The sequence below is a fragment of the Sapajus apella genome, unplaced genomic scaffold (assembly GCF_009761245.1).
Source record: "Sapajus apella isolate SASKATOON/1434 unplaced genomic scaffold, GSC_monkey_1.0 scaffold29, whole genome shotgun sequence".
Classification (NCBI taxonomy): Eukaryota; Metazoa; Chordata; class Mammalia; order Primates; family Cebidae; genus Sapajus; species Sapajus apella.
In genome coordinates this window covers 13796237-13816938 of record NW_022436969.1, presented here as the reverse complement: position 1 = coordinate 13816938, position 20702 = coordinate 13796237, and the positions used below count along the sequence as shown (strand labels likewise).

General features: G+C 38.9%; 1 protein-coding gene and 1 pseudogene across 3 annotated transcripts in view; one reads left to right on the top strand and one right to left on the bottom strand.

Moving 5' to 3' along the window:
• Positions 1–20702, top strand: part of LPIN2 (lipin 2) — a 93419-nt gene that overhangs the window by 15351 nt on the left and 57366 nt on the right. The window contains exon 1 of one of the 3 annotated variants that reach the window (XM_032293274.1): positions 14132–14902. The exons of 1 other annotated variant lie outside the window; for it this stretch is intronic. In XM_032293274.1, the coding sequence (XP_032149165.1) occupies positions 14801–14902 (102 nt within the window). In that variant the 5' untranslated portion in view covers positions 14132–14800. Of the gene's footprint in view, positions 1–14131; positions 14903–20702 lie in introns of those variants that run through there. One more of the 3 variants, XM_032293273.1, reaches the window with a different exon arrangement.
• On the bottom strand, positions 2755–11137 carry LOC116561348 (annotated as a pseudogene).

Sequence of the window (20702 nt, the reverse complement as noted above, 5' to 3'; positions counted from 1 at the left end):
ATGTGAAGGCAAGAGGAATTGGGAATGTTTGAAAAGCTAAGTGCGTGGCATGGGGGCAAGGAATCCTCCTGGCTACTTCTATGACATCAGCGAAGTAAGCTGATGAATTGGTGATTTTTGTTTTTTTCTTTTTGAGTTACAGTGCTTCCAGTAATTATGGAAGAGCCTACTCTCCCCCTACAGGAGTCATTAAACAGTAATTGATGCTGTATGTGAAGTTGGCGAATTGTTTATGCAGCAGAAGTCACCTTTTGATTAGAATTGTGGCACTGTCTTGGTTTCATTGTGGCATACTGCAGAGTTATAGGCATAGTGGCCTGGCATTCTGATGATGTCTTGAAAATGACTGCTATAGTTTTGACTTCATTAATATTCCTTTGAATTTCAGTTATGTTTAGAAAAATACAAGCTTCCGCCGGGTGCAGTGATTCATGTCTGTAATCCCAGCACTTCGGGAGGCTGAGGTGGATGGATCACATGAGGTCAGGAGTTTGAGACCAGCCTGGCCAACAGAATAAAACCCGTCTCTACTAAAAAAAAAAAAAAAAAAAATGAGGCTGGTCGCGGTGGTTCATGCCTGTATTCCCAGCACTTTGGGTGGCCGAGGTGGGCAGATCACCTGAGGTCTGGAGTTTGAGACCAGCCTAGCCAACATGGTAAACCCTGTTTCTACTAAAAATACAAAAATTAGCCAGATATGGTGGCGGGCGCCTGTAATTCCAGCTACTCAGGAGGCTGAGGCGGGAGGATTGCTTGAACCTGGGAGGTGGACGTTGCAGTGAGCCGAGATCATGTCATTGCACTCCAGCCTGGGCGAGGAAGCGAGACTCAGTCTCAAAAAAAACGAAAAAAAGAAAAATACATATTTATGAAATGTACAAAAGCCTCCAAAAATGAAATGTACATATTTATGATGGGTTGACTCTGGCACCTCTTATGCAGAAGTTTACAATTAGCTTTGCATTTCCCAGCAAACATAGCAAACTTGGTGCCATTGGCGAGATCTTTGTAAAACCAACTGATGCTTTGTTTGGAGAGGGTGGGATGTGGGTCTGTTGTTCTGGGATATATATGATATTCAATAGGTAGATAAAGATATTATCCTGGGAGGAAAGCAGGTAGTTACATCTTTTCTGCAGTGTCACCATGCCTGTTGAAGTGGAGATGTTGGATGATGTAATCGATGGACATTATAAATGAACCAATGTAACACTTTATTGATAAGTCTAAAGTTTGTCCGTAAGAGCTAATTACCTCTAATTTTTCAGTTTTCCCTCCATTATACACATATAATAAGGAAACTCTTGGTACCCTGCATAAAAATGTGACTGTGAAGGAATATGACTAAAAACTTACACAATGAAATGTACTTTCCACATTAGGGGCAGCGTATACATTTCATCTATGCTATCATTCTGGAAAACATTTTGAAATACACCTTCATTTTTAAATTGCTTTCAAGAGTCTCACAAAGTATCCTTTTATCCCCAATGGTGGAAAATCTTTACCCTTCAAGGTAGATTAGGTTTTTGGAAATAACCAGAAGCCATTTAAACAACATCTGATGAACTATGCACATTGGATGAATCATACTTTTGGACTATAAGAGCTGTGTGACTATACGGTATTGACATTCCTTTTTATCCTATGTAGCACCTAAATTAAATTTAAAGATAGATCTTTCAGGAAGAAAGAGGAAGTTCTCATATCATGTTGCACAGTGGTATATCAGTGGAATGAATTTATTGTAGTCTTCAGAGGTGATTGATTTAAAAGGCAATATTCATGTTAGAGTGTAGATGTGACTAAACAGTTTTACACCAAAACTTAGAAGAAGAGAAAACACTGGGACAAATACACTAAGAGTGGGGTTCAGTTGCATGAGTCTTAAGGAATAGGGAAATGGTTTGGGAAGTTAAAACAGATGCAAAGAGCTGATGATTGAAGCATCTAGACTTAGAAAGTCATTTTTTTCCTTTCCAGTGTCCCTCACTAATAGCTTCTTGATGGCTGGAATCCTATCCTAACAATCATCTGCTTAACCCTTACTGTGGCATAGGTCTTGGATCTATTCAGTTCAGTGTTCTTTTTTAATGAAAGGAAGGAAGAAAACTAACATTTATTAAGCAGCTGGTAGTTTTCAGGCACCATCTCATGGGATCCTCACAGCAGCCCTACCTGACAGATGCTCTGCCTGACCCCTGCTATATAAGGGGGCCTATGAGGCTTAGGTTGAGCTGAAGCTGAGAAAGATTCCATGCTGGGGGTCAGAGGCAAGTGGGAGAGCTGTGGTATAAAACTCTGTCTGAATTCAGCCACGTCATGCGCCTGCTGGCCCACCCCTAACATGTTTATGGGGATCCAGCCAGAACAGGCTTATCAATACAGGGCCACATGCCATCTGTTTAAACCACTGGTTTTCCGCTGGGGACAATTTTGTCCCCGGGGGACATTCAGAAATAACCGGAGACATTTTTTTGGCCATCACAACTGGGGAGGGTGCTACTGGCATCTGGTGGCCAGGGAGGTTACACTCCTCACCTCCCAAGCAAAGAATTATCTGACCAAAAATGTCAATATGCTTAGATGAGGAAACCTAGATCTAAATTATTAAAAGCTGTAAATCCAAAGAAAAGTTAAATGTTTGAGGGGATGGGTATCCCATTTACGGTGATTTGAGCATTATATATTGTATACATGTATCAAAATATCACATGTCCTCCCCAACTATGATGTATCATTAAAAAAATTTTTTTAAGCTATGAATCCAGTCACCACCCTCATGGCCTGGCCTCCATGGCCACTAGGTGCTCTGCAGAAGTCTTGTCCTTTACTAGCTGCCCTGGGGAGCCTGAGCATAGGTCTGCTGCACAAATCTACACAGACCTGCAGGGGACAGGTCTAGGGGCAGCTTGGCTTCTTATAACCACCTGTTCCCTTAGCTAAATTGTCTTCCAAAAACTTTCCTAGAGGTCTGAAAAGAAGAAGAAAAACACTTACTGCCTTTGTATTTTGAGTTTCTGATACACAGAGCCTTTTAAAGTGCAGGACCCAGGACTAAAGGCAGTATTGGTACCTGAAATATTGTAGGCACTGGGAAAATTTTTGAATTAGGCTTGCATTTATGTACATTCTGCACTACTTCATTTCAAGGACTGTTATGATGTAAGGCTAGATTGAGCATATTTTACTGCTCTGGCTGGTAAGTAATTGACTTTTTCAATACCTATATGCTCTCATCTTTCAAATAGCAATGTGGTTTAGAGCCAGGGGCTCTTTACCCGGGGTCTACAGACTAACCATAGAGGGGTCCCATTGGATCTTTAGAGCACAAATCTGTGTATGGTTGTGTGGGTATACATGTATGCTGCTGGTTTGCATGTTTTCTGTAAAGAGGGTATATTGCAAAGCTTAGTTGAATTCTCAGACGTGTGAATGGCACAAATTACTTATGTACTATATGTATTCTCTAGATGTTTAGAAGCTAAGATTAGGAATTTGCATTGAGATTAGAAGTGGATTTGTTGTGGTCCAATGTAATTTTTGACTGAAGGAAGAAGCTCTCTGTTGTGTATAGGTATATGTAAAATGAAAGTTACACATAATGTTTTGTTGAAATTATTGCTGTGGAATCACCAAGTTCATGGTAAAACTAAGTTGTGGGAAATACTTTGCTTAGTAGAATTGAATGTTTAGAAAGCCATAGTTTTTGAAATGTCAGATTGTTTTACCTAGAAGGATACATAGAAATTATCTAGAAATTCACTTTTTGGGTGAAGAAATTGAGGGCTAATGATATTCAATGAGTTGCTCAAATAACCTAGCAAGTTTGTAACAGTATAGGAATGGAAGATGATATTTATAGCCAAGAATGAATATATTCTCATTTTAAACTATGGACTGTATTGACATTGCTTTATATTTCAATTAGAGTCTTATTACATAATTTTATTCCTCTTTTTCTTCTTCTTTTTTCTTCCTTCCTTCCTTCTTCCTCCCTCAGGGTCTCACTCTGTTTCCCAGGCTGGAGTGCAGTGGCATAGTCATGGCTCGCTGCACATTCAACCTCTTGAGCTCAAGCCATCCTCTCACCTCAGCCTCTGAGTACTAAAGATGCTTACCTGTGCTAATATTTAAAATTTTTTTTATGGAGAATGAGATCTGACCACTGTGTTGCCCAGGCTGGTCTTGAACCCCTGGAACTCAAGTGATCTTCCCACCTTGACCTCCCAAAGTGTTGGGATTACAGGTGTGAGCCACTGTGCCTGGCTCCATTGCATAATTTTCTTGTTGTAATATTCAACCATTTTCTAATGTATGATTTAGTGGTATTAAATGCATTTACTATGTTATACAACCATCACCACTATTTCCAACATTTTTCATGACCCCAAACAAATTCTGTAACCATTAAGCAGCAACTCTCCATTTCCCCCAGTCCTTGGTAACCTCTGTTCTACTTTTTGCTTATGAATTTGCCTATTCTAGATATTTCATGTAATTGGAATCATAACGATATTTGTCCCTTTGTGTCTGGCATATTTACTTTAGCATGTTTTCAGGGTTCATCCATGTTGTGGCATGTATCAGAACTTCATTATTTTCATGACTGAGTAATCCATTGTGTGGATATAACACATTTTGTGGCTGGGTGCAGTGGCTCACACCTGTACTCCCAGCACTTTGGGAGGCTGAGGCAGGTGGATCACCTAAGATTGGCAGTTTGAGACCAGCCTGACCAACATGGAGAAATCCTGTGTCAAAAAAATAAAATAAATAAAAAATAAAAAGGATATAACACATTTTGTTTCTCCATTCATCTGTTGATGGACAGTTGTGTTGTTTTTACATTTTGGCTGTTGTGAATAATGCTGCCTTGAACATTGGTATACAAATAAATACCTGTTTGAGTCCCTGTTTTCACTTCTTTGCTGTATATACCTGGGAGTGAAATTGCTAGATTATATGGCAATTCTATGTTTATTTTTTATTTTATTACTACTATTATTACTATTTTGAGACGGAGTCTCTGTCACCCAGGCTGGAGTGCAATGGCACCATCTTGGCTCACTGCAACCTCTGCCTCCCAGATTCAAGCAGTTCTCTACCTCAGCCTCCCGAGTAGCTGGGATTACAGGCACCAGCCATCATGCCCAGCTAATTTTTGTATTTTTAGTAGAGATGGGGTTTTACCATCTTGGCCAGGCTGGTCTTGAACTCCTGACCTCGTGATCCACCCGCCTTGGCCTTCCAAAGTGCTGGGATTACAGGCATGAGCCACCGTGCCTGGCCTTATTATTATTGTTTTTTGAGACAGGGTCCCACTCTGGCACCCAGACTGGAGTGCAGTGACACGGTCTCAGCTCACTGCAGCCTCGACCTCTTGGGCTCAAGCAGTCCTCCCACCTCAGCCTTCTCAGGAGCTGCAACTAGGTGCGTACCACCATGCCTGGGTAATTTTGTTCATTTTTTGTAAAAACAGAGTCTCACTATGTTGCCTAGGCTGGTCTCTAACTCCAGGGCTCACATGATCCTCCCTCCTTGGCCTCCCACAGTGTTGGGATTACAGGCATGAGCCATTGTGCCCAGCCTGGCAATTCCATATTTAGCTTTTGAGGAACCACCAAACTATTTTCTACAGCGGTTACACCATTTTACATTCTCACCAACAGTGCACAAGTGTTTCAGTTTGTCCAGTTTTCTTTCTAAGATATAGTTTCCTTTATTTGGAAAAAAAAAAAAAATTGACAATTTTATTTTTGTATTTCACAATATAAATTAAAACTTCACTTTTTTGTCCCACTTCTCCACCTTAAAACTATTCTCTCTTTAATAGGAAGGGGAAACACCTTTTCCATATCAGGCTGTTAAGAGAACACCCAGAGTCACAGCAGTGTTATCTCCTGGTGAAGCAAAGCAAGAAATATAAAACTGATATAGGGAGGCCTCCCCTCTAACCTTTCTGTCTGCTTGAGTCATTCCGGGCCACTTGAGCACCATCATGGGATAAGCAGGAGGTCTCATCATTGGGGGCCCAGGCATCATTGGCATGTGGCTTCCCATGGGCAGCCTCATTCCAGGAGCATTGGCATCATCCCAGGAGGAGGGCCCCATATGGGGTGCTGGCATCATGCTAGGGTTAGGAGGACCCAAAAGACTGGAGGGGGAGATGGTATCATTGCCCCTGCCAGAAGAGGAACAGAGATTGAAGTAGGAAATAATCTTTCCTTGTTGAAATGCAGCCGTTGTTTTGTCAGTCAGGTTGTCAGCCTTTTCTTCATTCATTTCTAACAATCTTTCACATTCTCTCCCTGTTTCCTGCCACTACATAAATGGAGAGTCATGGGTGAGGTGTGTGTTGTAGTAGTCACAGCCATTGGCCACTCTGTTCCCTTTTTACAGAAACTGGGGCCATCGTAGTGGGTATAAATTGGTATCTCATTGTGGTTTTGATTTGCATTTCCCTAATGTTTAATGCTGTTGAGCATCTTTTCATGTATTTATTTGCCATTTTGTATATTTCCTTTGAAGAAGGGAATTCATATTTTAATTGAATCATTTGTCTTGTTGTTGTAGGAATTTTAAAATATATTCTGGAGTTAAACTCTTATCACATATGTGATTTGCAAATATTTTCTTCCCTCTATATGATGTATTTTTCTTGATAATGTCCTTTGATGCAAGAAAAAGCATTTAATTTTAATCAAATCCAGTTTATCTACTTGTTGTTACTCATGCTTTTGGTGTTATATCTGAGAATCATTTGCCAAATCCTAGATCATGAAGCTTTACCTTGTGTTTTCTTCTAAGAGTTTTAGGGTTTTAAGTCATTGATCCATTTTGAGTTAATTTTTTAATATGGTGTAAAGTAGGGTTCCAACTTCATTTTTTTCCCCATATAGAAATTTAGTTGTCTCAGCACTTCTGTTGAGGAGACTATTCTTTCCCCCATGCAATGAATTTGGCACTCATGTTAAATATCAATTGGCCATAAATGTTTGGGTTTATTTCTGGACTCTCAAGACTATTCCATTGGTCTGTATGTCTGTCTTATGCCAGTACCACACTGTTTTGATTACTTTAACTTTTTTCTTGGTTTTGTTTTGTTTTTAATATGGTGTAAATGCACTCCATTGCCTAGGCTGGAGTGCATTGCTACAATCTTGGCTCACTGCAACCTCCGCCCTCTGGGTTCAAGCAATTCTCCTGCCTCAGCTTCCCAAGTGGCTGGGGCCACAGGAGCCCGCCACCATGCCTGGCTAATTTTTGTATTTTACTAGGGTTTCACCATATTGGCCAGGTTAGTCTTGAACTGACCTCAAGTCATCTGCATGTCTCGGCCTTCCAAAGTGCTAGGATTACAGGCGTGAGATACTGCACACAGCCTGATTACTGTAACTTTATAATACATTTTGAAATTAAGTAATGGAAGTCATCCAACTTTGCTCTTTTTCAATATTATTTTGGCTAGTCAGGGCCCCTTATAACTCTATATGAATTTGAGGCTTTTGGAATTTTGTTAGGGATTGCCTTGAATCTGAAATCGCTTTAGGTAATATTGGCATCTTAACAATATTGAGTCTTACTATTCATGAATATGGTTGTTTATTTACTGAGGTTATCTTTAGTTTTTTTCCCTGATTTTTGCAATTTTAGTTGTACAAGCTTTCTATTTCCTTGATTAAATTTATTCCTAGGTATTTTTTTCTTTTAGATGCATTACATAATGTTTGAGATTTTAAAAATACTTAGAATAGTAAATCTGAATTTCAACTTAAATAATGAGTCCAAGAAGATACTGTGTAAGACATCTTGAGCTCTAGCGGGTTTGGCCTTGGATATATAACATAACCTCTCTCTAAACCTCCATTTCTTCATCTGTAAAATACAGGGATAAAACAAATCTATTTTTCATGAAAAATGTGTAGATTAGAGATAATACATGCAAAGGATCAATTCTAGGGTGTGGCTTAGAGTAAGTACTAAATAAATAGCGCCTGGCTGCCAGGATTGTGTTTTCTTCTATTATTTCAATATAGATACTTACATTGTACTTAAAGTATACTTTTTAAAATTGAATATCTTAATTTGATGCAAAGGCTAATGATTTTTACACAAACTAAATGCCCTGTTCCTGAGAGAGCCTTTTTATATAAAGTATGTTGAGTCTGGAAGAAAAATAAAATGTCACACTTGTTCTGTTTTAGTGGTGCTTTATCCTTAGAGGAGGGAACATTTCTTCTAATGTTGCAGCTTTCAGATGCCTCTTTGCTTTTTGAATCCTGTCTGTGTCTTGACATTACAAGGTTAAATCTTAGACATTACCAGCATTTAACTTCTAAGAGTAGCAAAGCTGGCTTAACTTTCCCCCTTTTCTTTTTCTACTAAGTGCGTTATTTGAGGCTTTTCCCCTCACTGAAGAATGCAATGACTGTTGCCATCTGAAATTGGATTCATCCATATGTGTAGAATATAACTTATGTATAAAACCTGAGTATCAGTGTTGCAGTTTTTCTTTTTTTTACACATCTTAGTCAAGCTTTAGATTGAAGTAGGCAGATTCACTAAGTCCAATAATCTAAGAATTCAGTTACTTACATTTTAATTTAAATTTCACTAGTTAAAATTCTTCATAACAGACTTAAATATAGCATTAGAATTTCTAAACATTGTGAAACTAAATTCTTTATTCTCATAGCAAAGTATATTAGCCATTCGTGCTGTTTTTCCTGAAGAATGCAAGTGAGCCTGCATTCAAGAATAAGGAATGTTGTACATTCTGATGGGGAAATAGAGTGGCAGGATATAGTCAGGTTGAGGATCATGGAAGTTTGAAAAAGAAGCAGAAATTGGGAGAGAGAGCTGATCACAGAAACAAATCAGAGTTGCTGCCAGATTCTGTTGGGGTCTCATTTAAGGTTACAGATCAGTAATTTATACTGTCAACCCTCTGCCCTGCTGGCAGCACTCATGAAGATTCTTTTTTTTTTTTGAGACGGAGTCTTGCTCTGTCACTCAGGCTGAAGTGCAGTGGCATGATCTTGGCTCACTGCAACCTCCCTCACCTCCTGGGTTCAAGTGATTCTCCTGCCTCCCAAGTATCCTGGACTACAGGCATAAGTAACCACGCCTGAATAATTTTTGTATTTTTAGTAGAGACAAGGTTTCACTGTGTTGGCCAGGCTGGTCTTGAACTCTTGATCTCAAGTGATCCACCTGCCTCAGCCTCCCAAAGTGCTGGGATTACAGGTGTCACCCACCGTGCCCGGCTTGATTCTTTATTAAAATGATAATCCTAACTGCTTGAGTGGTATTTTCTTTAAGCCTATAACTTTGATAGAGTGCAAACTAAATCATACATCAACAATACAGTTGAAGCGGAGTCTGGAGTCAGACCAACCTTGGTTTATATCCTGACTTCTCCACTTGGCAGCTGTAAGACCTGAGCAAGTTCTCACTGTTGATGATGATTATGTGTCCATAATGTCATTTGTTTGTTTATGTCCCTCATGCATTTATCTCTTGAGATCCTAGCGTGTGTTTGATTATTTGTATGAACTTTATGTGTGACAGAATTATTACGTTCTTTCCAAGAAACTATGCATCCAGGAGATTATTGCTAAGTTTCTGGTTTCTAAATACAGTACTTAACATTACAGCAGCCATTCATTTCTATAGATGGAAGAAGGTAGCAGGAAGGAGAGTACCAGCTAATTACAATATCTTTTAAACTAAAAAATTATAATTGTTTGAAAGAGATCACAGCAACAGAATAATTGAAACAACCATCACCAATTTTTCAAGTGGTTGAGAAAATCTTGAATTAGAATTGTGGGGAATCAGCTGTAGAACAGAAAATTGGAGTCAAAAGATGCACCTGAAATGTCCACATGAAAAAAAAAAGTCAAGGAATGTGAGGAGGATGAGGGGTTCCCACTACATGGTGCTGATATATTTTGTGATAATTTTCACTTTTTTTTGGTATTGTCTTAATGATACAATCAACTCTTGCTCGCCTTCATATGTTAGTTGTTGCCGCCTTTGGGGGACAAGCTTTAAGCTATCTCACTATTTGACCTGGAGTGTAGGAACCTAGCACTGACTTCTTCCAGTACTTTCACTTGGCCTTAGTGTTGCGATGCACTAACTACCATGTTGTTATGAGTCTATAACAAATAATTTGTTTCTGAGAAGATTAAAGCAGTACACTTTTAAACTTACTTAGTTTTTAAAAATTTGACAATAGTAAGACTCGCATTTTAACAGGTTTGAGTTTGAATGAAATGAGGGTGATATAACCCTAGTACAGAAAATCATATAGTGTACGTAGGGTGTCATTGCTGTGCAAACTGCTATTCAGAGGTGAAATGAGAGAAGAAAAGGACATATTTAAACAGAAATCGTTATGCAATGAACAGGTCCCCTCTTCACCCCGACCTCTACCCCTATCATTCAACTGAGGCCCCAGGAGCCCTGCCTGAGCAAAACAGAGTTTTCCATTTCTTTTGGCTTTATTTTGTTGAAAATGTTGTCCAAAAGTTGTGACAGGAGTCAGGCCGTAATTCTTATGATCCTTAACTAGGCTGTTTAGCTTTACTCTCTTAATGTTCAGATGCACTTGACCGCTACAGCCAGGCAACTCTCAGTATCGTCTCTGTCGTCTCAAAATAGTGGGTAAAAGCTTGACGTCTAGAACATTCGTGTTGGAAAGGTTGGACTGCAGAGGTTGTTTGGTTCTAAGCTGCTTAAACTGGGATGTGCACACTGAGCATATTCTAATTCTCATAGTACATGTGTTGCATTAACCTTTGAACTTGGTAGAAGAAAGCTTTGGCCAGTTAGTCTCCCCCCCCCCATAAAAAAATAGACTTATCAGAATAGATTACAAAATGTGTGAATTTTAAAGATAAATGACAAGTCTTCAAAGTTTATCTTTGGGAGAGTCACTTTAAGCTGGGCCTTTGACCTTGGGAGACCCTCCCTGTTTTTTCTTTTCTGTTCCTGGAAAGATCTGTTTGCATTTGATTATTCACTCACAGTTCAGTGAAATTGCCAGCCACTCGCTATCTTGTTTAGAATTTTGAGATTGTATGAGGATATTATGAAACACTGGAACTTGAGTAAACCATATAACCATTACCCAATGAGCAGTTAAACTACAAATGTTTGAAAAACCCAAGAGAGGTAGCAAGAGGAATTTTATCTTGGTTTTGAATAAAACATCAGTCCCTTTGGGGTTGTTTTCATAGTTTAAACAGTGAATCATAAGTTATTCCCTTTTGGAGAAGAAACACTTCATATGCTTTAGTGTAGATGGTGAGAGCCATTTGGCACTAAATGAAAACAATATTTGTTTCAGGAGAGCTGTGGTCCTTTATTTTTAAAAATTTTCATGATTTTTAAAAATAATCAGAACTTAGTTTTGTCACATCTTCATTGGTAATCCCAGGAGCAAGGTGTTGTGTTTCCACAGTATGGCCGCTGGGGGGAGTACAGTTATTTTCATGTTTTATGGTAAAATAACATTCTGGTGGTGTAAAGGTATTTCTGTTGAACTAGCTTATTACAAATCAGATAAGCAAATTCTAGCTAGAAAGTTTTAAATAAATTGTTATACCCTCTTAAAAAACCCCTATATACCTAGCCTTACATACTTATGGGATTAGTAGTAGAAAAAAACAAAGAAAGTATATATTTTATTTAGCCTCATTATAAGTTGTGGAATCTGAACAAGATTCTGTTTTTCATCACTAGCATTTTCGCTTTGTTTTCCTCAGACTCTTTTTTGAAAGAGTTAAGTCTTGGGAAAGACTTCCAAGTTCTATGTACTTTTTAAAAAAGATCATTGAAGATGTTAATGCAAAAGTAAAAAGTAGCTTTTCTCAGTATTCATTTACTTTTATTTTAGCCTGTAGAGAAAAAATTTGACAATACAGTAGCGTTTTCCTTTGAAAATCTTAGCTATGATTAAGAATTGTTGGTTGTGATATTAACATTTATCAAAATCAAGACTAAAAAGTACCTCCTTGCAGATGGGGGGCCAGCCTTGAAGGTTAGGGTGATCCACAGGTTGCCATAGGAGGAAGATGTGGGTGTGTGCCTGTTGGCAACACAGATGTTTAGAAAATGAGCTCACTTCTGATGGGTCCATAGTACATGTTCCCTTCCAGTCAGGACATTCTGGGAGTTACCAGCTATAACAAGAAAACAATACACTAGAAGGAAACCCCAGATGACTGGCCTGGGTCCTGCTTGTTGTGTAAGCCACATTGTAGGCAAGAGTTGCTGAACAGAGCTCTACCCGCTGACCTCTGCCCTGCTGGATCTCCACCACGCTTCACTTGCTAAGCCTTTGGTCTTGTCTCCTGTCAGCCTCCTCCTGCTGATTCCCAGCACGTTCTCTCAGTCCCTGCTTGGCGTAATGAAAGAAAGCACTGAACCAGAAATTGGGAGGCTTCTTGTCCTGGCACTTTTGCTGACCAGTTCAGTAACATCAGGCTAATTACCTGACCTCTTTCTGGGCCTCTGTTTCCTCACATTTAAGACGGATATGGTTTTTGTCTCTTCTTTCCACTGTCCTGACAGTTTTCTCCTTCTGCTATGCAGTTGATTATTTTCTCATCTCTTCTACATTTTGTTTCCTCTGCCCCTCTAACTTTTCTTTTTTTTTTTTTTTTTCCACCTTCTTAGGTCTCTCTTTAATCTCCCTTTCTCCTGCTAGCCTCCTCTTCTTGCTGACCTTTGGCTTCTTCCATTTTTCTCCACTGGCAGCACCCCAATATCTGGTTTTTACCATTACCATTTGATGGCAAGGATCCTGAAGTGCAGTAGATCATGGATTAAGAGATTTAAATTTTTATTCATTGCCTAAAATTTAGACCATAAAAACCTAAACATTCTCTTCTGAAAGTAGGAGTTTGTGTACATGATGTATATTGAATTAGATGGCAAGTGATTGGGCACTTTGGTGTACTGCAGGCCCATATTGCTATCTGCTGGGCTAGAAGGCAAGCAGAAAAGCATGCTGCATGCAAGATAAGTTTTCCCATTCCTAATTTTGGTGAAATTGGTTTTTAATTTTGCCACTTAACGTTTTTATTATGTGAACCTTGGTGGCATGTTACCATATTAAACATCATCAAATGCCTATTACTTGGTTGAACATTTGAAAATTTTGTCTTTTGTGAAGTTTAGGTGCAGAGAAAAAGGTTTAATAATGTGAAGATCATTAAATGGCTGTGGATCAGCTAGTATGTTGTTGATGAATTGACTAAGTACTTTAAAGGAATGATGAACAATCCTGTTGTCCTCAGTTCTTCCTTAGCTAGAACTTGCCTGAATGTCCCTTTCCCTGCTTCATTCTCAAGATTGTCTCGGGGCCTTACAACAGCACTGTCCAATAGAAATATAATGTGAGCCACATATGTAATTTCCAGTTTTCTAGTAATCACATTTTAAAAAGTGAGAAAAGAAAAACCAAGTAAATGTTATACTTTATTTAACTTAGTATATTCAAAATATTTCAACATGTAATATATATTAGAAATTGTGAGATCATTTTATTCTCTTTTCATTCTTGGTCTTCGAAATGCGTGTGTATTTTACACTTGCAGTACATTGCAGTTGGTGCTGGCCTGATTGCCAGTGCTCAGTAGCCACATGTGGCTAATGGCTATTTGTGATGAACAACACAATCCTAGACAGGTATGAATAAAATGGTGCATCTTAATTCAAAAATCTAATATGTTTGTCCGTGTGAGTTAAGAGTGTTCTAGGCTTTTAGAAAAATTCAGTTAAGGCCGGGCGCGGTGGCTCAAGCCTGTAATCCCAGCACTTTGGGAGGCCGAGGCAGGTGGATCACGAGGTCAAGAGATCGAGACCATCCTGGTCAACATGGTGAAACCCCGTCTCTACTAAAACTACAAAAAAATTAGCTGGGCATGGTGGCGCGTGCCTGTAGTCCCAGCTACTCAGGAGGCTGAGGCAGGAGAATTGCTTGAACCCAGGAGGCGGAGGTTGCGGTGAGCCGAGATCGCGCCATTGCACTCCAGCCTGGGTAACAAGAGCGAAACTCCGTCTCCAAAAAAAAAAAAAACAGAAAAATTCAGTTAAAATTACTCTGTGACAACTTACTGAGAGCTGGCAAGGAAATACCAGGAATGTTTGATTTTACAGTGTTCTATTATCATACTCTTGAAATCAAATAAATTCTGCTTGTTATTTACAGTGCTGAGCAGGATATCTCTCAGAATTGTGAAAATATCTTGGGTCATACCAACCTAACAAAGTAAAAGTGTTCAGTAGTTGGGCTCTTTGAAGCATGTGATCTGGCTGACTTGCTGCTGCTCAGAAAATGTATGTAAATTACTTCCCTTACATGATTTGCTTACGTGAGATCATTCTCTGTAAGTATAGTAGCTGTTTTCATTTCTAAAAAATGAGGATGTGATTGGTTTAGAGAATCATTAACTAAATCGCTGTCCTGTGTGATGGAAGCTGCAGTGGCCATCATGTGATTGGGCAGGTCTTGGTGCCTATCAGTGTAAACACATGGCACAACCTGTCCCATGCCCCTGCTTATCTCCTTTGGGGAAAAGGGGTTGAGGCATTTTGAGCAAATCTCATTGGTAAACTTATGTATGCATTGCTTTTTTTTTTTTTTTTTAAGAACCATTTCCTTTCAGTTTTAGCCATATCACTGTGTCTGCAAGCAGTTTGTACTCAGTTTGTCAAGAGAGCAGCTTTATGTTTTGATTATACCCTTCATCTCTGAAAAAAGACATGCTAGTTAAATTTCAAGATGTTTTACTTAGAAGATAATATTGAAGATAAGGAGGTTTGTGAAGGCTCATTAAATAAAACTCAAGATGTTTACCATGACAAGGCCCCTCCTGGTATACTGGTGAGTTACATCTCTCAATGTCCCTGTTCCTTTCCCTGCTTGCTCAATTGGGACACTACTTAGAGAAGAGGGGACAACACCCACCAAAAGAAAAAGAGCTAATACCCTTTCTTAGGAAAACACAATGTTGTAGTGAATTTTATTAACCTCTAGGTGTCATGTTGAGCAGAAATCTTTGGCTTCTCCTCCTGCATTCGCTATACCATATTTCTACCTTCTCTGTTTGTTGTTATTTAACAAGTGACTTTTTTTCCTAGGAAAAAAAATAAAGTTGCTGCTTTAAACTGAGAGTTTTAAAAAATTGTGTTTCAAAAATAATATATTTGGTTTTACATTCTCTTTGCATTTAAATGTAGTAGTAAAAATCATTAAAAAGTGTCACAGTTTTTGTTGGCCTAGACAAAATTTTTGGAACGGTAAACTAACATTTTGAAGCTGACATTGTATTTGGATATATGATAGAGAGTGGCTGCAGTTGCTTTCTTCTGTGATCTTAAACAAATTTTTGTAAGCTTGAAATTAGTTGGGAAAATGTAAATTGTCTGAATTTTTTTAATCCAGAGTTTTCTCTCTTGTTACAAGATATAAATTAGAAAAAGTTATATAAGCTTAGTGTTAAGACCCAGAAGTCTGCATTAAGGGAGCAAAATCAAGGGACTTGAGGATAGTAATATAACTTAACTCTACCTGTGGAAGCTTTCCTTTAAAAATAGTAGGAAGTAAAAACATATTTTAAAGGTTTTTTTTTTTTTTTAAATCAGTGATGGGTATTTTTATGAAAACAAGTATAAAATCAATGAGACAAAAATTAGTCTATAAAATATGTGGTTCATAATCTTAGTCTTAAGGTTATAAAAATGTTCATTATAACCTTTAAAAATGTTACTACCCTCTGCTTTTTGCTTTTGGATCTGTTGGTAAAACTGTACTTGTTCAGAATTCTCAGGAACTAATGGAAAGATGTGGTTTGAAGATGAGTGGAAGAATCAGGTGCTACCAAGGGAGACAATTTGCTTTTGAAATCTACGTTGTAATATTATAGAGTGTATGCACATATAGGCTTACTCACATTTGTTGTAAAGGTCAGAAGGGAGAATAGAGAACCTTGCTGACTTTTTACGAAATACTTTAAAAATTCATGTATTAAGTAGCACTAATGCACATAAACTGTCCATCACAGGAAGTTCTTAAGACTTGTGTCTGCTGGTGTTTTCCAGTAGGAGGTCAAGGGGTGTTTGCTTAGACTGCATTTTATTAACAGTCCCCTTTTATGTTGCTGTTAGAACACTGAAGTCTAATGAGTCACCTCCCTCTCCCATGAGAGAAACATGAATTAATGCTAACGTTTGGGATACAGAATCTGATATCTACTTGGTAGCCTGTAATGATTTTATAGGAATTTGACTTTATAACCTGGGTGTGTGTGGTGAGAGGGAGAACCCTGCTTCTTAGGGTCCAGGCCTTTTGTGACCTGAACACTCCTTACAAGTCACATCCTTTCTGGGCACTCCTTTTGTAAGGTGACAGTTTCAGTTTTGAAGGAGCCTTTCTTCATGGTTTTGTGATTTTGGAATATAAACGTATCATCTCATTATTTAGAAAATCATGAGAAGACTTCTGTGCTTTATTAGAAATTGGGGAATTTCAAAGACCATGTTTTCATATTTGTTGACACAAGAGAAGACAGTACCTTTATTTGCTAAGGAAAATGTGAAATTATTTTATATTCAAATACCCTGAAGTCCCAGAATAATCTGGCCATATTTTCACACCATTTTAAAAATTACTGGGCATGTTTTTAAAAGTTAGGGCAGAATGTACTACAGGAGTTCTTAGCTAAACTTGTAATCCTCAGAAATGCTTATAGAATTGGAGCCTTTCTGCGGTTTAGAGCTGGACGGGACTCTAGAAGTCGAATGACCATTCTTGTTAGAACGCCCAGGAGGCACAGAGCTCAGACCTCTTCTCTAGCAGAAGTGAAACTTGCTCTTGGGTCTTCACGTCCTCACCAGCTGCAAGGGACTGCAGGACACCCTGAAGTCAGTGCTCCTCAATCTTCATCTCTCTGAGCTATTTATCCAAGGATCTGGGCACCTCTGGTTGATGCCAAAAAGCTCAACCAGGTTTAATAACATAAACAGTGGTCAGAGGTGGCAAGTCACCTTGTAGGTGGGGCACATCATATGAGGCAGAGTGCTTCATGCTCAGTTAGGAAACCCTGAGTCCACCTGAGCTTCGGGGTGGGGCTGAGGTTGGCGGTAGGGAACCCCACCCATAACACATTGTCATTAATGATTGCTGCCCAGATTCCTAGAACAACTCTAGGTGAACAAGTCTAAAACTAATTGTGTTCCTCCAGTCTAGCATGGCCAGTGTTCAAAAAATTAATTATTTGAGTGGAATTTTACTTCCTTATAGAAATAATGTTACTAAACTAACTGTCTCATAATTGGAGAACTCAACCAGAGTTCTGAGTCCTATAGAACAAGGGGAAAGAAGGGCTGAAGCGAGAATTTCTTCTTCCTTTCTGGATAAAATTTTTGAGATAAACATTTTCAAAGCCATGTTTTAGCTCCCACTCTCCACAGCTAATAACTTTGTGCTTGAAAATGATACCTTTTCTCCCTCCTAACACCCCTAAGTTTTAGGAATGTTTGCCTCCTTAAACTTTATTAGAAATTTATTAGAAGTAGCTGCATTAGAGGGAGAGGATTTTAGTAAACCGAAGCTGTGCTTTGTTAGGCTCACAAGCCACGTGACAGTGTGCACTGAAAACTCTGAGGCCTAAGAGGATATATTGGGGGACCACACAAGGTTACTATTTAGGCAGTTTGGGTGAGTGAATTCTCTCAAAGTCTTTGTTTTCAAAGCATGCTTGCCACAGATGAGGTCAGGAATTTTGGGGAGAGTAGTTTTGGGACTGTGGCCATGAATATGTTTTGGCTTTTTGAAAATTATTTATTATTCATTTCTGTATTTATGCCCCATTCTGTTTTCAGTAAGGAAGGACTTAGAAATAGCTTACCATTAAAACATACATGCACACAAACTGCCTTCACACAGATTGTACGTTGCATAGCTAAACCTATTAATGTAGAGGAAACAGAATTGTCTTCATTTAGCAAATACTTATTGTGCTGAGTCCAGTAGATGCTTATAAATTTTTTTTTTGTTTGCCTTCACTAATATGTCTTAATTATTTGCTGCTCTGGGTTTATGAATAACACAGCTGGACATTTATGCAGCATATGGCCGAATGAATGCTACCACATTTGGTTTGCCTGGATACTTGGTCCTGATTACACACTCAGCATACTCAGTTGGTTAGAGTGCCTGGTGAGCCCTGTATTGTAGATGTGATTCAGGTGTGGTATTCATACATTGGGAAAACACACCTTAGTTCCATCACTGTGCCTTTAGGTGTCCCAGAAAGTCAGGCTGCCGGCCCTGGCCTAGGGGAGATGGACACAACTCTGAAAGGATCTAAATAAAAATCTCAGCTGGGCATAGTGGCTCACACCTGTGGTCCCAGCACTTTGGGAGGCCCAGGCAGGCATGGTAAAACTAAAATACAAAAATTAGCCAGGCTTGGTGGCGCACGTCTGTAATCCCAGCTACTAGGGAGGCTGAGGCAGGAGAATCGCTTGAACCTAGGAGGCAGAGGTTGTAGTGAGCTGCTACCGTGCCACTCCACCCCAGCCTAGGCAACAGAGTGAGACTCTGTCTCTCCCCCAACCCCCTGCAAAAAAAAAAAAAAGCAACAAAAAAAACCAACTTACCCCTCTTAAAACATTGATTTTAAACTATTTATGTGTTACATTTATATCTTAGGCATTAAATGTTCAAAACCAACCCAGTTCTGCTGGAGAAAAAAATTACACAATTTTTGAGTAGGTAATTGGTGTATATTTTACATTGCTTCTTATGTAATCGAAAGTAGAGAACACTTTTTGTTACTTTTCATTGTATTGTGTCTTGTTCTAGAAAATTTTTGCCTCCTCTTTGAAGTCTGCTGGATAATCCAGAATAATTATCTAAACTCTTATTTTGGTTAAGATATTATAAAGATTTTTTCAAAGGATGAAAACCCAATATGCTGATTTGGTTTTATTAGAGTATTGGTTCAGCCCTGTGATGAAATCATGTTTAGAAGTTTGCGTGCCTTTGATGTACTATCTGACTTAACCTGTTCCTACGTGGAAGAGACCTTCACTTGAAATTTGCGTCAAATGAATCCCAGGAAAACCTGAGAGCAAGCTGTGTAATCATCAGAATGTTACCTCATTTTCAGGTTTATCGGAACTCTACTTGAACTGCAAATAGAGAGGCCATCTCCAGCTAGTTCAGGGGCCAATAGCTGAGATTATAGAAGTCACTTGTCACCTTTCTTTTTCATATATCCCAAGAAAATATAAACTGTAGGCATTATAGACAGGTATTCAGTCATGAGATTTTAAAAAATTGGAAAAAGTAATTCTTTTGGGGGAGATGAGGCAGGAAAGGAACAGGAAGTACACCTTTCTTCAGCTCTGTTCACTGTCAAGAAAACAAGAGGGTTTGGGACTCATTCCACATATCTCTGGTCCTGAGACACAGCTTGAGATATGCTACATTCTGGGATCATTTGGAGGCTTTCAAAAGTACTTGCACTAGAATCTGCAGATGGGGTGGCCTGGTTGTGAGGATTTCCCAAGCACCTCAGTGACTCCAACATGCAGCCGGGAGTTAGAAGCGAGCCCCAAGGACAGTGAACTCCTGGGTTCAAGTGATCTGCCAGCTTGACTTCCCAAAGTGCTAGAAATACAGACATGAGCCACTGCACCCAGCCCCAGGTGTTTATGATTAATTAGACTTAGGGAATGATGACTTCTGCATGTATATCTGTGGATCCAAAGGCTCTGGTGGCTTAGTTAAGTACTCTTTGTTAATGAACAGGTTCCACGGTGAAGCATCACTTTCCGTAATTGGGTTAATCATCGTTTCTTCTTATGCTAAAAAGATTTTTTATGTCACTCCTAGTTAGCCCTCATAACTAAGGGAACTTAGCCTTTGGTAAAGTAAGTCCCCTGTTTTGTGTGGAAAGTGGTACAGTTTCATAGCCAGTATGCTTATAAAAATTTGCCAGAGAAATTGAGCACACCTCAAGTGTTTAGTGGGTTGAATGCCCAGGGAAGCTGTTAAACATTTTTAAAAACAATTTAAACAGTCTACACAAACAAGTGACAGAAAGGCTCAGAATTCCACTGAAAAAAAATTTATTTTAATCCTTGAGTTACTATCTTCTTTTTGATAAGGCAATCTACATTCTTTTTTCCAAGTGTAGCAGCTTTTCTAAAGCAGGTGCTCTGTCAGACTTCTTGATAAGAAGCCCTTCATCCCAGTTTATGAAGAGTACTGACTATGAAATTTGGGTAGGCATGTGCTTGTTAAGTTAGTAGCTGCCACCTTAGCTACAGGAGTTGCAATGGTAGTTCATCTGGCTTGTTCTTACTCTCATTTACTAGGTTACCAATGATACAGGTTGAGGGAACTTCAACCAAGGGCATTAACACAATTAGTTATTACTAATAACTAGTAATTACTTGACATTTTAAACTTGTCCTACTTGTGTTCATATTAACTGTGATATTAACTAAAGTTCTTTGATGGGTGAGAGAGGATGAGATGGAAATAAAGGGGAGGAGCAAAGTTTAACATGTCCTTCCCTAGACGTAGAACCTATAGGAATATATTAGTTTGTTTCCAGTCTGAGGCTTTAATTTTGATGGTGGAAGAATCATGGTATACATTCCTGACTTCT